The following is a 16,572-nucleotide window of genomic DNA, read 5'->3' as shown; positions in this document are numbered from 1 at the left end:
CGGAAGGTGGTGATTGACTCCACTGTCCTGGCGTCGTGAGGGAACGATGTGTTCTCAGTCAACTTCCCTGGTAAAATAAAACATGTAATTACTTAAACATTAATGTGCACTGTTCAAAATATATCTACAGTCAACGCTGTTGCTAGCACTAGCCCCCAAAATAAAGCATATGATCTGGGTTAACTTGGTTGAGTTTACGAAAACAAATATAATACAAGTCTCATCCCAGATGAGGAATAAGAAACGTTCAAAGCACATGTAATGTTTTGCTAAATTCTACTTCTTACATGGATTTAGCTAGTTAAAGTGAAGTGTATCTTTAGGAGTAATTAATGTGTACCTATACAGTACATTACCCACCCTGACAACCTGGCCCTCAATTTAAAGCTTGTGGAAGTGACATAACAAATACACTAGTACACCACAGAGTATATTTAATATCTGCACAAGTACAATATAATTCCTAGGTGTTACACAGGATTTGACCAGTTATAATGAAGCCTATCTTGAGGGGTACTTACTTGTAATTACAGTGAACCAATAGCCAGTGGTGGAAAAAGTACCCAGTTGTCATACTTGAGTAAAAGTAAAGACACCTTAATAGAAAGTCACCCAGTAAAATGCTCCTTGAGTAAAAGTAAAGACACCTTAATAGAAAGTCACCCAGTAAAATGCTCCTTGAGTAAAAGTAAAGACACCTTAATAGAAAGTCACCCAGTAAAATGCTCCTTGAGTAAAAGTAAAGACACCTTAATAGAAAGTCACCCAGTAAAATGCTCCTTGAGTAAAAGTCTAAAAGTATTTGGTTTTAAATATACTTAAATTGCAAAAGTCAATGCATTAATAATTTCAGATTCCTTATATTAAGCAAACCAGATGGCACAATTTAAAAATATATATTATGGATGGCCAATGGGCACACTCCAACATTCAGACATAATTTACAAACAAAGCATTTATGTTTAGTAAGTCCACCAGGTCAGAGGAGGTAGGGATGACCAGGGTTGTTCTCTTGGTAACTGTGAATTGGACCATTTTCCTGTCCTGCTAAGCATTCGAAATGTAATGAGCACTTTTGGGTGTCATGGAAAATGTATTGAGTAAAAAGTACATGATTTTCTTTAGAACAGAGGTCGAGAAGGTCAGCGTGCAAAATCTGGACATGACAGATTACCCTGAAAGAAAAAAAAGAAAAACGTCAAGACAGAAAGGTGCGTTTTCCATGCAATTTGTTTCGTTTCCTTTTGGGAATACATGAATCCTGCTTAACGATTTAGCATAGGACGTTTGATAACTAGCTAGCTAGCATTTGGCAGCTACCTAGCAAATTGTTGGCTAGCTAGCTAACTGAAGAGCCATAACTGTAGCAAACTTGCCTAACAAGGTAGCAAACGTTAGCTGGCGTTAATGTTAGGCCTACCAACTAGTCTAGCTAGCTAGCTAGCACATTGTACAGAATATATTTACCATGTAGTATGTTGAGTTTTGTGTGGATTAGCTAGCACGCTAGATAGTTTTCTGACCTTGACTAGCCACTGTAGCTAAATTACCTAAGACAAACTGGCAAATAGCTATGTTGTGGTCGCTGCTAGCTAGCTAGCTGGGCTCACTTTTGTGTGAAGCTAGCCACAATAACGATTATCCACAACAGTATAATTTACGGTTTGCCTTCATAATAAAAGTCCCCCGTTTGAAGCAACAGGGTGTGGTCTATCCTGGGCTAGTTATACAAATCTTTCGTGTTGGCATGCAATATTTTAGCTGGCTGGATAACACAATAACTAGTTAGCAAGGCCTAGCTAGCTATAGGCTTAAACTATGGAAAGCATGATCACGATAACTACTATAGGGTAACGTAGTGTCTAAATTGTCATACATTCTTCTTCTCTACCACAGATTTCCACAAGGTCTCAGACTCCAGGATGGGAAAATACTTACTAGAAAGAAACATATGACAACAGAGACAGAGTTGTTGATTTCCATTGTTATTTGTAATGTTAAAAAGGGGAGAAAAAGACAATCCCGTTTTTCTAAATTAGCTACAGTGCATTTGGAAAGTATTCAGACCCCTTGATTTTTTCCACATTTTGTTACATTACAGCCTTATTCTAAAATTGATTAAATAAAAGTTTTCCTTCTGCAATCTACACACAATATCCCATAATGCCAAAGCGAAAACAGGTTTTTAAAATAAAAAAATAAAAATTCTACATAAATAACTTATTTACATAAGTATTCAGTTGACAGTGCATGTCAGAGCAAAAACCAAGCCATGAGGTTGAAGGAAATAACCGTAGAGCTCAGACAGGATTGTGTGGAGGCACAGATCTGGGGAAGGGTACCAAAGTTTTTTGCAGCCCAAGAACACAGTGACCTCCATCATTCTTAAATGGAAGAAGTTTGGAACCACCAAAACGCTTGCTAGAGCTGGCCGATAATAGCTGTGCAGCAACGCTCCCCTTTCAACCTGACAGAGCTTGAGAGGATCTGCAGAGAAGAATGGGAGAAACTCCCCAAATACATGTGTGCCAAGCTTGTAGTGTCATACCCAAGAGAACTCGATGCTGTAATTGCTGCCAAAGGTGCTTCAACAAAGTACTGAGTAAAGGGTGGGAAAAGGTGATATTTCCATAAAAAATCAAAATAGCCATTTCTAAAACCCTGTTTTTGTTTTATCATTCTGGGGTATTGTGTGTACAGTCGTGGCCAAAAGTTTTGAGAATTACACAAATATTAATTTTCACAGTCTGCTGCCTCAGTTTGTATGATGACAATTTGCATATACTCCAGAATGTTATGAAGAGTGATCAGATGAATTGCAATTAATTGCAAAGTCCCTCTTTGCCATGCAAATGAACGGAATTCCCCAAAAACATTTACACTGCATTTCAGCCCTGCCACAAAAGGACAAGCTGACATGTCAGTGATTCTCTCGTTAACACAGGTGTGAGTGTTGACGAGGACAAGGCTGGAGAACACTCTGTCACGCTGATTGAGTTTGAATAACAGACTGGAAGCTTCAAAAGGAGGGTGGTGCTTGGAATCATTGTTCTTCCTCTGTCAACCATGGTTACCTGCAAGGAAACACGTGCCGTCATCATTGCTTTGCACAAAAAGGGCTTCACAGGCAAGGATATTGCTGCCAGTAAGATTGCACCTAAATCAACCATTTATCGGATCATCAAGAACTTCAAGGAGAGCGGTTAAATTGTTGTGAAGAAGGTTTCAGGGTGCCCAAGAAAGTCCAGCAAGCGCCAGGACCGTCTCCTAACGTTGATTCAGCTGCGGGATCGGGGCACCACCAGTACAGAGCTTGCTCAGGAACGGCAGCAGGCAGGTGTGCGTGCACCTGCACACACAGTGAGGTGAAGACTTATTGGAGGATGGCCTGGTGGGCAGGAAGGGCAGCAAAGAAGCCACTTTTCTCCAGGAAAAACATCAGGGACAGACTGATATTCTGCAAAAGGTACAGGGATTGGACTGCTGAGGACTGGGGCAAAGTCATTTTCTCTGATGAATCCCCTTTCCGATTGTTTGGGGCATCCGGAAAAAAGCTTGTCCGGAGAAGACAAGGTGAGCGCTACCATCAGTCCTGTGTCATGCCAACAGTAAAGCATCCTGAGACCATTCATGTGTGGGGTTGCTTCTCAGCCAAGGGATTGGGCTCACTCACAATTTTGGCCAAGAACACAGCCATGAATAAAGAATGGTACCAACACATCCCCCGAGAGCAACTTCTCCCAACCATCCAGGAACAGTTTTGTGATGAACAATACCTTTTCCAGAATGATGGAGCACCTTGCCAAAAGGCATAAGTGATAACTAAGTGGCTAGGGGAACAAAACATCGATATTTTGGGTCCATGGCCAGGAAAGTCCCCAGACCTTAATCCCATTGAGAACTTGTGGTCAATCCTCAAGAGGAGGGTGGACAAACAAAACCCCACAGATTCTGGGGGGGGATGTTTTAATCTATTTTAGAATAAGGCTGTAACATAACAAATAGTTGGAAAATTGGAAAAAGTGAAGGGGTCTGAATACTTCCCGAAGGCACTATATACCAAGTCATTTGTCACCTAGTACAGCCAGAAGAGGAGTGGCCACTGCTCGGAGCCTGGTTCCCCTCTAGGTTTTTCCTAGGTTCCTTCTAAGGAGTTTTTACTAGCCACTCTGCTTCTGCATTGCTTGCCCTTTGGGGTTTTAGTCTCGGTACCTGCACCCTCATAGGAGTCAACAAACACCGGGAGCATCCATTTTTCAGAAAGAAGGCAGAGAGGAAGCCAAAGCCTGAAACCTGGAAGCTGGTTTCTGTCAACTTCATTTAGGCGTTTCTTTTACACCTTATATGTTAGGTTAGGGTATCTGTAAAGCATTTTGTGACAACTGCAGATGTAAAAAGGGCTTTATAAAATAAATTTGATTGACATGTATATCACAAAAACTTACTGGTTCTTCTGATGTTGTTCACACAGGAGACCATGTTGAGACATTCTCTACATCCAGAGAGCAACAGCAGGAAGATCACAGAGCTAAGAGGTTTCACCACCTACGTTGCGAGGAGATTTTCCAATTCTATCAAGCTAAAAATATACAGACAATGTAGAATCTTTATCCCTGCTTTGACTGTGGGAAGAGCTGCAAAATGTCAAGGGATCTGACAGTTCATCATTCAACACTGGAGAGAAGCCCTACTCATTTTACATTTACATTTTAGTCACTGAGCAGACGCTCCTATCCAGAGCGACTTACAGTAGTGAATGCATACATTTCATACATTCTTTTTTTTTGTACTACTCCTGTTCTGACTGTGGGAATATTTTCTCTCATCAGAGCAATTGAAGAACACTCCAACATATACACACAGGAGAGAAGCTTTACTCCTGCTCTGACTGTTGGAAGAGTTTCTCTCAACATGGCCACTTAAAAAGACACCAACATACATAAATGTGAGAAACCTCATCTGTTCTCTTACTAGTGAAGATTAAAATCATTCCTTCACTTAATTCTCAAGAAATTGTAACACACTCTATTGTAATCCTATAGTTTCTCACTGTGAGAGAATGTTAGTATTCACCTGGTCAGTTTTGGTGTATTTTGTTACCTTCTACTGGAAAGATATTGAGATGACCTTGGATTTGTCTTTAGGATTGAATATCATCTATGAAGGTGGTACTGCTTCCCTCTTCAGATTTTGTGGGAATGAGCTGGTAGACACAACATTTATCAGATAGAGATGTTGTGAAGATCAGTTTTCACCATTCATTTGGGTGGATACCTTTTGTTTATTAAATTGTATTTTAAAACTAGATTAGTTATTTTAGTCATTAATGAGGAATATGTTTGGATAACTTACATGAATTTGTACTGGTCAAACTCTTCTTCTCTTTTGTATAATGAATTACCAAAAAACAATGTTTCAAGTGACATATTTGCTGTTTTTCTGAAGCTGAACAAGACAGGAAGTTGAAATGAACATCACAAAGCTAAATCTGACCTATTCTCTAACATGTTTTGTCAGCATAAGCAGCTGTGAGCCCTGCTAGAGTACTGTAACTTTATTGATCTACTGAATCATTGTAGTTTTGGGGGGTTATCTTTACAGTAAATATAATGCTTTTGTTTAATTCATGACATTCAAATACATATCTGTATTTATCTACTCAATACATGTCACGACACCTCTACACATTGGGACAAGCCAATTTGCTAGTCACCAATATTCTCAAAATCAAATCAGTGATGACTATTTAACAGTCTTATGGCTGTATATGGATAAGAAATGTCAGACCGGGACAGGCTAAAATGCAATAGATAGTATAGAATACAGTATATACATATGAGATGAGTAATGCAAGATATGTAAACATTATTAAACTGGCATTATCTCTGTGGCCTTCCACAGAGACCATCTACAATTCATATGTAATGTTTGAAAAACTTACACATTAAAACAGACACCCTTTAGTTTTTTTAAACCAGGTTTATTTGTCTTGCTAATCAAGTTCACTTTTATATTTGACATGCTTCAGCAGTAGTTAGTCCATCAGTCCAATACATGTCGCTGTTGCACTACGGTAGTGGGAAACAGGAAGTTCCGGGTAGCCTGCCACCATTCTTCGGAATAAAGAAAACGACAGAACGGTGTTGTGCGTTTCGCTTTATTACTACAGGTATGTAATAGCACGTTTAAACTGTCTAAAATCGAAAGAACGTCATAACCTATTAGATAACACATCCTTCAAGATATTATCATGTTTGGAAAAGGTTTTGTGTAATGTTTCTGTCAAACCGAGTGAGTGAAGAACGTGATAAAAAATATTTTACAAGCACACGGAGCGGGGTCCACCACACGTTCATTTGTGAGGCTTTCCAGGTTCATATATAACTCAGTGGGGTTCGCCTGGGGATGTACAGTACAAAAACGTTGTGGAAAGTTGCAGATAGAAATTCCCTGAATAGAACTGACATGATTCCTTAGAATCAGAGGCATGTTTGTTCTACATAATTCATTTCTATCTGAATGTGGCCAACGTCTCCGTCCCCCTCCTGGAAGCAGCCCTGGTACCTGCTTGTCCCTAGCTATGTGAAGCGAGACAGATTAGCCACAATAGTAGAATTTGCGGTTCGTCCTCAACATAAAAGTCCCTCATTGAAAGTGATGCAAACTGATACAAAATAATGTAATCATTTCAAATTTGGACTAGGCAACGCTAAACATGGTTAGAATGTTGTTACTTAATTAAAAATTGAGAAGAATGGTGCCGGAGTCGATGGCTGCTGTCTTATGGTTTTCTAACCAATTGTGCTATTGTGTGTTTTTTGGCATAATTTGTGGGTAATCTGCCTCTACCCTCAGTCCTTTTAGCCAACGTACAATCATTGGATGACAAAATAGACGAGCTACGATCACAAATAAACTGTAATGTCTAATGTTTCACCGAGTCGTGGCTGAACGATGACACAGATAGCATACAGCTGGCAGGGTTTACGCTGCATCGGCAAGATTGAACAGCTGCCTTTTGTAAGACAAGGGGTGGCGTCTGTGTATATTTGTAGCCAACAGCTGGTGCACAAAATCTAATTTTAAGGAAGTCTCAAGGTTTTGCTCGCCTGAGGTAGAGATCTCATGATAAGCTGTAGACCACACTATTTACCAAGAGAGTTTGTCTATATTTTCTGTTGCTGTCTATTTACCACCACAAATCAATGCTGACAGTAAGGCTGCACTCAATGAGCTGTATAAGGCCATAACATGCTCATCCAAAGGCAGCACTCCTAGTGGCCGGAAACTTTAATGCAGGAATGCTGAAATCCGTTCTGCCCCATTTCTACCAGCATGTCATGGATGCAAATAAAACTAATCTAGATCACCTTCACTCAACACACAGAGACGTATACAAAGCTCTCCCTCACCCTCTATTTGGCATATCTGACCATAATTCTATCCTCATGATTCCTGCTTACAAGGATGTGGCAGGGCTCACAAAATATTACAGACTACAAAAGGAAGCACAGCCGCGAGCTGCCCAGTGACATGAGCCTACCAGACGAGCTGAATTACTTCTATCCTCACTTTGAGGCAAGCAACACTGAAGCATGCATGAGAACATCAGCTGTTCCAGACGACTGTGATCACGCTCTCCGTAGCCGATGTGAGTAAGACCTTTTAACAGGTCAACATTCACAAGGTCACAGGGCCAGACAGATTACCAAGGACGTGTACTCCGAGCATGCACTGACCAACGGGAAAGTGTCTAAACTGACATTTTCAGCCTGTCCCTGACTGAGGCTGTAATACCTACATGTTTCAAGCAGACCACCATAGACCCTGTGCCCAAAAACACTAAGGTAACCTGCTTAAATGACTACCAACCTGTAGCACTCACGTCAGTAGCCATGAAGTGCTTTGAAAGGCTGGTCATGGTTCACATCAACACCATTATTCCAGAAACCCTAGACACACAACAATTTGCATACCGTCCCAACAGATCCACAGATGATGCAATCTCTATTGCACTCCACACTGCCCTTTCCCACCTGGACATAAGGAACACCTATGTGAGATTGCTATTAATTGACTTACAGATCAGCGTTCAACACCATTGTGCCCTCAAAGCTCATCACTAAGCTAAGGACACTGAGACAACACCTCCCTCTGCAACTGGATCCTGGACTTCCTGAAGGGCTGCCCCAAGGTGGTAAGGGTAGGTAACAACACATCTGCCACGCTGATCCTAAACACGGGGGCCCCTCAGGGGTGCGTGCTCAGTCCCCTCCTGTACTCCCCGTTCACTCATGACTGCATGGCCAGGCATGACTCCAACACCATCATTAAGTTTGCCGAAGAGTGTGCAATGCTGTCATCAAGGCAAATGGTGGCTACTTTCAAATATAATATATATTTGATTTGTTTAACACTTTTATTTTTGGTTACTACATGATTCCATGTGTTATTTCATAGTTTTGATTGTCTTCACTATTATTGTACAATGTAGAAAATAGTAAAATAAAGAAAAACCCTTGAATGAGTGTGTGTGCCCAAACTTTTGACTGGTACTGTGTATATTTATATATTTTTATGGGTTATTGGAAATGATGCAGACAATTACATTGATGGAAGCCACAATCTATCTGCAATATTAAAGCTGATCTTCCACCCCCCAAAAGGTATAATAATAATAAACACACTAGACAGCTAGTATAATGGCCTTTGGCTAAAACGTTGCTTGCGGTACACAGACTGGACATCTGGTATGATGGTCTTTGACTAAAATACTGCTAGCGGTACCAATACCGTGCGAGACAAACTGATCATTCATTTTCTAGAATCAATGTTCATTGATACTCGCGTTTTAGTAGTGTAGCTCTGCTCTCAATCTGAGTAGTTGAGACATAAAAGGGTATTGATAGAAAAGGTAACTTCTCTTATTACAGTAAAATAATGTCTCAATGTGTTTGTGTCCATATGAACCATTCTTTTGGACCAAACCACAAATGTAAATAGCTAGTTGAAACCGCTTGCCAGAGAGGAAGATGTGATCTCGCAACTTTGTTGTCGTGAAAGTCAGGGGGAGGTGCTTGGTGTGTGTATGTCATAGAGAAAGGCGAAGCAAGAGGTTTCACTCTCGCTAAATTCTGTCTAAAATAAGCCCAATGCGTTTCAATGGGTTTGTTTTGGACCTAAGCTTGTTGCCTGCCTTCCGCCTTTGGGTCAACGACTCCCATTGTTAGGGTGAAGACGTGCATCTTGTCATTATATACAGATCTCTGGTGTAAATGGGAAGGTGCACACGGCACAGAGGAGCAAAGGAGACGAGACCAAAAATACAATTTGACAAGCGGACATAAACACTCATAAAAATTCAAGTAAATACAGGGATTTGGAATGTCGCGCAAAATAATTCTATATATCGCCCAGCCCTGAGTATAGTAGAGTATAATGTACTGTATTGTACCTTACTTTACTCTAATGTTGTGTACTCAAGACGTCTTTTCAACTTTCAATTAACTGATTTCAACGTCCAGAAAATACTTTTTTTTTTAAACGTCCAGATAGGACTTTTCAACTTTCATTCATAACCTAAAATGAATCTAACTTCAACGTTTGGAGAAATAAGTATTTTAGACGTTTTTTTGCTTACTGGTACTATTGTAGTTCATAGGAGGAGGAGGAGGGCGGCAGAACAGCCAGGACCGGCCTGTATCTGCGTCAACCATAGAGACGGATAGAAGACTCAACCTCTATGTAACCCGTTTTAGCATGGACATTGTCATTGAGGGTTTCCACCATTTTAAAGTAGTCAAATGAATGGGGATTCCTATGGGTTAGGAGCAATCAGCCAATTATTAGTGCCTTGTCTTCAAATTGGGTGCTATGGTTTGTAAATATTTAACATCGCCATCTAGTGGCCAATAACTGAATGACACTAATTGGTTCAGGACTCCAGCACTGCAGGTGGCGCGAACTGTGGTGTCAACGGACTTCCGCTCAGGCAGTGAGGGTGCAGCAGAGAGAGACAATTTCAAGGTTGCACTACTGTTTTGAAGCTGAATGTAATGATTATCAGTTTTCTACATGTGTAATAATATTCAGACACATTCAGTTGTTTCCATCTTTATCTATAAATGTTACTATGGTGTGAACAGGAAATACAATTGGAGTTAAATAGTTCAGTGAAGACAAGGCTATTCGGGAAAATAGTACATAATGCTGCCTAAAACATACTGCAACCTTGTACTAAATAGTTTGAGTAATTTATGCATTTATGTGAATTTAGGAAATATACTATAGGTTATGTGCACTGTAATTTAAAGTGTGCACTTTGTCTTATGTGAAATGAATAAATTGTTTGTTTTCAAAGTTTAGCTAACTGATCTAATATAATTTTTTGAGAATAAAGTACCAGAACTGTCAAGACAATAACTTTTTGGGGGCCATTTTCTCTTCATTAGTACAGGCCAACTCCGATTATGTCTGAGGCCGGTAACATCAAAAGTGAGGACAAACCCAATCTACAGTCACTGGGTCCTGATTGTGACAGTGGAGCCCAGTTTGCACTGCAGGATCCAGAGATGGAATCAGTGAAGCTGGAAGACTGCAGTCAAACACTGGAGCTGAATGTCAACATTAAAGATGAAGAAGAGGAGGAGAAGATTGGGGGATCTGTTTATGATGGTAAGAGCTGGTTCTGTCTATAAGTTATCTTCATAAGTTAGACCTCCATAAGTTATTGATAGGTTTAATTCTGTAAATCTGACATAACACATCCTTGAACAAGTTCTATGAAATGAGTCTGTTTAGTTACTAACCCTTGTGATAGTGAGTGGAGGATGATATGAAATGAGTCTGTAGTTACTAACCCTTGTGATAGTGAGAGGATGATATGAAATGAGTCTGTGTAGTTACTAACCCTTGTGATAGTGAGAGGAGGATGATATGAAATGAGTCTGTGTAGTTACTAACCCTTGTGATAGTGAGTGGAGGATGATATGAAATGAGTCTGTGTAGTTACTAACCCTTGTGATAGTGAGAGGATGATATGAAATGAGTCTGTGTAGTTACTAACCCTTGTGATAGTGAATGGAGGATGATATGAAATGAGTCTGTGTAGTTACTAACCCTTGTGATAGTGAGTGGAGGATGATATGAAATGAGTCTGTGTAGTTACTAACCCTTGTGATAGTGAGTGGAGGATGATATGTAATGAGTCTGTGTAATTACTAACCCTTGTGATAGTGAGTGGAGGATGATATGACTCATAATATTCACCCTTTTTGCCCTCAACTGTTGAACAGCTTTTAGGGCTGATCCCATTTAGTCGACTGGTCAATTGTTTGGTGGATAGATGTTGGTCGACCAAGCTTTTTGTAGTCGAGCAGTGGCAAATATATCAATTGTTTATATACAGTACCAGTCAAAAGTTTGGACACACAAATGAAAATATATTTTAGATTTTAGATTCTTCAAAGTAGACACCCTTTGCCTTGATGATATCTTTGCACACTCTTGGCATTCTCTCTACCAGCTTCACCTGGAATGCTTTCCCAACAGTTTTGATGGAGTTCCCACAAATGCTGAGCAGTTCTTGGATGCTTTTCCTTTACTCTGCGCTCCAACTCATCCCAAACCATTGGGTTGGGTTGAAGTCGGGTGATTGTGGAGGCCAGGTCATCTGATGCAGCACTCCATCACTCCTAGAGGTGTGTTTTGGGTCATTTGCCTGTTGAAAAACAAATGTTAATCCCACTTAGCGCAATCCAGATTGAATGGTGTATCGCTGCAGAGTGCTGTGGTAGCCATGCGGGTTAAGTGTGACTTGAATTCTAAATAAATCAATGACAGTGTCACCAGCAAAGCACCATCACAGCTCCTCCTCCATGCTTCACGGTGGGAACCACACATGCGGAGATCATCCGTTCACCTACTCTGCGTCTCACAAAGACAGGTTAGAACCAAAAATCTCATATTTGGACTCCTCAGACCAAAGGCAGATTTTCAGCGGTCTAATTTCCATTGCTCGTGTTTCTTGGCCCAAGCAAGTCTCTTCTTCTTATTGGTGTCCTTTAGTAGTGGTTTCTTTGCAGCAATTCAACCATGAAGGCCTGATTCATGCAGTCTCCTCAGAAAAGTTGATGTTGAGATGTCTGTTGAACTCAGTGAAGCATTTATTTGGTCTGCCATCTGAGGTGAAGCTGGAAGACAGGTACACCTGTTAATTGAAATGCATTCCAGGTGACTACCTCATGAAGCTGGTTGAGAGTATGCCAATAGTGTGCAAAGCTGTCTTCAAGGCAAAGGGTGGCTACTTTGAAGAATCTCACATAAAATATATTTGGATTTCACTTTTTTTGGTTACTACATGATTCCATATGTGTTGAGAGTAGTTTTGATGTCTTATTATACAATGTAGAAAATAGTAAAAATAAATAAAAACCCTTGAATGAGTAGGTGTGTCCAAACGTTTGACTGGTACTGTGTATATAAAACATGTATGGCACAGGAGACGTCTGTCTGAGTGGATCTGATACTATTTCTAATTTCCTTAACTCATCGTCACTTTGGAGTTTCTCAAATAAAAAAATGTTCAGCTCAAACAGCAAGTGAGCGAAGTCTGTTTCTACAAAAATTCCAGTTCTCTACCTTTTGATAACCACTCAGCATGAAAGGGGAAAAAATGTAATGCATTGATCTGGTGGAAACGTCTTATCCCTTGTGCAAATAGCCTACAGCTGTTTCTGTCTGTCTGGAGCTCACTGGCACGGGAAACTCTGAGGAAGTTTGCTAGCACAGGCCAGACCAAATTAATAGTTGATAGAATGTTTCAAGTTTCTTGCAGACAGGCCATGTGTAGCCAATTTGATTTATAGGATATCTATTTTCATCAGGATATTATCTACCTGCAGACTGCAATGTTTTTATTTGTTGGCTTTATGTAAGCTAGTTTTGGCAATATTAGTTACTTTTATATTTGTATCATTTTTATAGAATTTTGATTAACTACATGACATTGATTTGAGATATGAAGACTTTATTATAAATTAAATGAAACGGTTCCATGAAAATGTGCAGATGAAAATCATAACTGGCACGCAGATCAGTAGAAATGGTACGATAACCTGCCACTCCAAATGGAAAAGGGTGCCAACCGGCAACGTCAGGAGCTTAGCGGGAGGAGGAGAGTCGGAACAGATTTTTTTACTTCTGGTTAGGCGATATTGATCTCTAGCTTCCTCTTGAGGATTTTATGTGTCTTCATTTTTAATCGCAGTGCTTAAAGCGTCAGACAAGCTCAGTAGCCTCCATATAGTTGATTTTATTTCAACACATATTGGAAAAATCAACATTTTAAAATTAAAACATTTTGACTAGGGAACGATTGGTCGAAATAAAAAAAGACGACTCGGTCGACCAAAATTATTTTTTTTGTCGGGACAGCCCTAATAGCTTTATTCCCTGTATTGTACAGCCTACTGATATGAAGTCATATGTATATCACCCCAACTGACTGGTTCTTCTGATGTTGTTCACACAGGAGACTATGTTGAGACATTCTCTACATCCAGAGAGCAACAGCAGGAAGATCACAGAGCTAAGAGGTCTCACCAATACCCACATTGTGAGGAGATTTTCCCAATTCTATCAAAGCTAAAAATACACCGACAAATACAGACAGGGGAGAAACCGTATTCCTGCACTGACTGTGGGAAGAGTTTCACAACATCACAGGCTCTGACAGTTCATCGGCGAGTGCACACTGGAGAAAAACCTTACTCCTGCTCTGACTGTGGGGAGAGTTTCTCTCATCAGAGCAACTTAAAAACACATCAACGTATACATACAGGAGAGAAGCCTTACTCCTGCTCTGACTGTGGGGAGAGTTTCTCTCAACAGAGCAGCTTAAAAACACACCAACGTATGCACACAGGAGAGAAGCCTTACTCCTGCTCTGACTGTGGGAAGAGTTTCATCTCATCAAGCAGCTTAAAAAAACACCAACATGTGCACACAGGAGAGAAGCCTTACTCCTGCTCTGACTGTGGGGCGATTTTCTCTCAACAGAGCAGCTTAAAGTCACACCAACTTATACATACAGGAGAGAAGCATTACTACTGCTCTGACTGTGGAAAATGTTTCACAAGATCAGTTGAGCTGAGAGTTCATCGGAGAACACACACAGGAGAGAAGCCTTACTGCTGCTCTGACTGTGGGAAGAGTTTCTCTCAACAGGGCCACTTAAAATGTCACCAGCGAATACACACAGGAGAGAAGCCTTACTACTGCTCTGACTGTGGGATGAATTTCTTTCAACAGAGCGGTTTAACGTCACACCAACGTATACACACAGGAGAGAAGCCTTACGCGTGCTCTGACTGTGGGAAGAGTTTTTCAAATCAGAGCAACTTAAAAACACACCAACGTATACATAAAGGAGAGAAGCCTTACTCCTGCTCTGACTGTGGGAAGTGCTTCACAACATCAACTGAGCTAAAAGTTCATCAAAGAAGACACACAGGAGAGAAGCCTTACTTCTGCTCTGACTGTGTGAAGTGTTTCACCCGATTGGCTACCTTAAAAACACATCGATGTATACATAAAGGAGAGAATTCACATCACTTCTCTCAGACCAGCTAAGATTAAAGTCACTCCATCAATTAATCCTCATCTCATAAAAGAAGTGGTAACAGTGAATTTGATAACATTAAGAAAGAGTAACACACTATTGTAATCATATTGTTTCTCATTGTGAGGGAACTGTGAAGAGGAAAGAGTGCGTTATAGAATGATGTCTTTGGAAATTCTATCCTTTTTTTACTGCGCCATTTGCACATGTGTTGATGGTGAGGTGGTGCTGGAGATGATGAATATGAAGTTGAAACATTTTAGAAATGTCCCTTTAACCTGTTGGGGCTAGGGGGCAGTATTCTCACGGCCGGATAAAAAACGTACCCGATTTAAACTGGTTACTACTCTTGCCCAGAAACGAGAATATGCATATAATTAGTAGATTTGGATATAAAACACTCTAAAGTTTCTAAAACTGTTTGAATGGTGTCTTTGAGTATAACAGAACATATGGCAGGCCAAAACCTGAGAAGATTCCATACAGGAAGTGCCCTGTCTGGCAATTTGTTGTCCTTCTGTTGCATCTCTATCGAAAATACAGCATCTGTGCTGTAACGTGACACTTTCTAAGGCTTCCATTGGCTCTCAAAGCCGCCAGAAAGTGGAATGGGGTGTCTGCTGTCTCTGGGCAAAGTACAACAGATCTGTTTGTGAGTGGTCAGCCTGGGGACAGTGAGACTGAGATGCGCATTCACGAGACTTCTCCATTTTTTTTCTTTCAGCCTTTGAGTGAATACAACGTTGCCCGGTTGGAATATTATCGCTATTTCACGAGAAAAATAGCATAAAAATTGTTTTTAAACAGCGTTTGACATGCTTCTAAGTACGGTATTGGAATATTTTGAATCTTTTTATCACGAAATGCGCTCACGCGTTACCCTTCGTATAGTGACCTGAACGCACAAACAAAACGGAGGTATTTGGATATAACTATGTATTATTTGGAACCAAAACAACATTTGTTATTGAAGTAGAAGTCCTGGGAGTGCATTCTGACGAAGAACAGCAAAGGTAATCCAATTTTTCTAATAGTAATTCTGAGTTTAGTGAGCCCCAAACTTGGTGGGTGTCAAAATAGCTAGCCGTGATGGCCGAGCTATGTACTCAGAATATTGCAAAATGTGCTTTCGCCGAAAAGCTATTTTAAAATCTGACAGCGTTTGCGTAAAGGAGTTCTGTATCTATAATTCTTAAAATAATGATGTATTTTGTCAACGTTTATCATGAGTAATTTAGTAAATTCACCGGAAGTTTTCGGTGCTAGTTCTGAACATCACATGCTAATGTAAAAAGCTGTTTTTTGATATAAATATGAACTTGATTGAACAAAACATGCATGTATTGTATAACATAATGTCCTAGGAATGTCATCTGATGAAGATCATCAAAGGTTAGTGCTGCATTTAGCTGTGGTTTGGGTTTTTGTGACATATGCTTGCTTTGAAAATGGCTGTGTGATTATTTTTGGCAGGGTACTCTCTTGACATAATCTAATGTTTTGCTTTCGCTGTAAAGCCTTTTTGAAATCGGACAATGTGGTTAGATTAACAAGAGTCTTGTCTTTAAAATGGTGTAAAATATTCATATGTTTGAGAAATTGAAGTTATAGCATTTTTGAGGTATTTGTATTTCACGCCACGCGATTCCACTGGCTGTTGACTAGGGTGGGACGCAAACGTCCCACCTAGCCCATAGAAGTTAAGGCAAAAACAAAAGGAGGGTGGTTGGTCGGGTGGATACATGGGTCAGCATATAACATGAACGTCTAGCAACCCAACCATTTCATGTTCGAATCTTATCACGGACAACTTTTGCATTTTAGCTAATAAGCACCTTTTCAACTACACTACATAACCAAAAGTATGTGGGCACCAGCTCGTCGAACATCTCATTTCAAAATCATGGGCATTAATATGGACTTGGTCCCCCTTTTGCTGCTACAACAGCCCC

The 16,572-nt window shown here is 40.3% G+C and overlaps 1 protein-coding gene and 1 long non-coding RNA gene across 8 annotated transcripts in view; one reads left to right on the top strand and one right to left on the bottom strand.

Annotated features, from left to right (window-relative positions):
* The window catches only part of LOC115179502 (zinc finger protein OZF), a 155,173-nt gene extending 140,485 nt beyond the window's left edge, over positions 1–14,688 (top strand). For 3 of the 7 annotated variants that reach the window (XM_029741078.1, XM_029741077.1, XM_029741076.1), the window contains exons 2-4: positions 4,472–6,169; positions 10,452–10,674; positions 13,532–14,688. In XM_029741078.1, the coding sequence (XP_029596938.1) occupies positions 10,470–10,674; positions 13,532–14,631 (1,305 nt within the window). In that variant the 5' untranslated portion in view covers positions 4,472–6,169; positions 10,452–10,469 and the 3' untranslated portion in view covers positions 14,632–14,688. Of the gene's footprint in view, positions 1–1,053; positions 1,212–4,471; positions 6,170–8,651; positions 10,027–10,451; positions 10,675–13,531 lie in introns of those variants that run through there. The other 4 variants (XM_029741079.1, XM_029741075.1, XM_029741073.1 and 1 more) reach the window with 4 other exon arrangements.
* Positions 881–1,622, bottom strand: LOC115179563 (uncharacterized). Its single transcript, XR_003872942.1, has 2 exons — positions 1,468–1,622; positions 881–1,175 (listed from the first exon to the last, which is right to left on the bottom strand). It is a non-coding gene; the product is annotated as an uncharacterized LOC115179563 (long non-coding RNA).
* Positions 14,689–16,572: the final 1,884 nt, after the last annotated feature.

Source organism: Salmo trutta, chromosome 39 (assembly GCF_901001165.1).
Source record: "Salmo trutta chromosome 39, fSalTru1.1, whole genome shotgun sequence".
Lineage (NCBI taxonomy): Eukaryota > Metazoa > Chordata > Actinopteri > Salmoniformes > Salmonidae > Salmo > Salmo trutta.
Note: the sequence above shows the minus strand (reverse complement) of the source record. Positions and strands in the feature narration are given on the sequence as shown.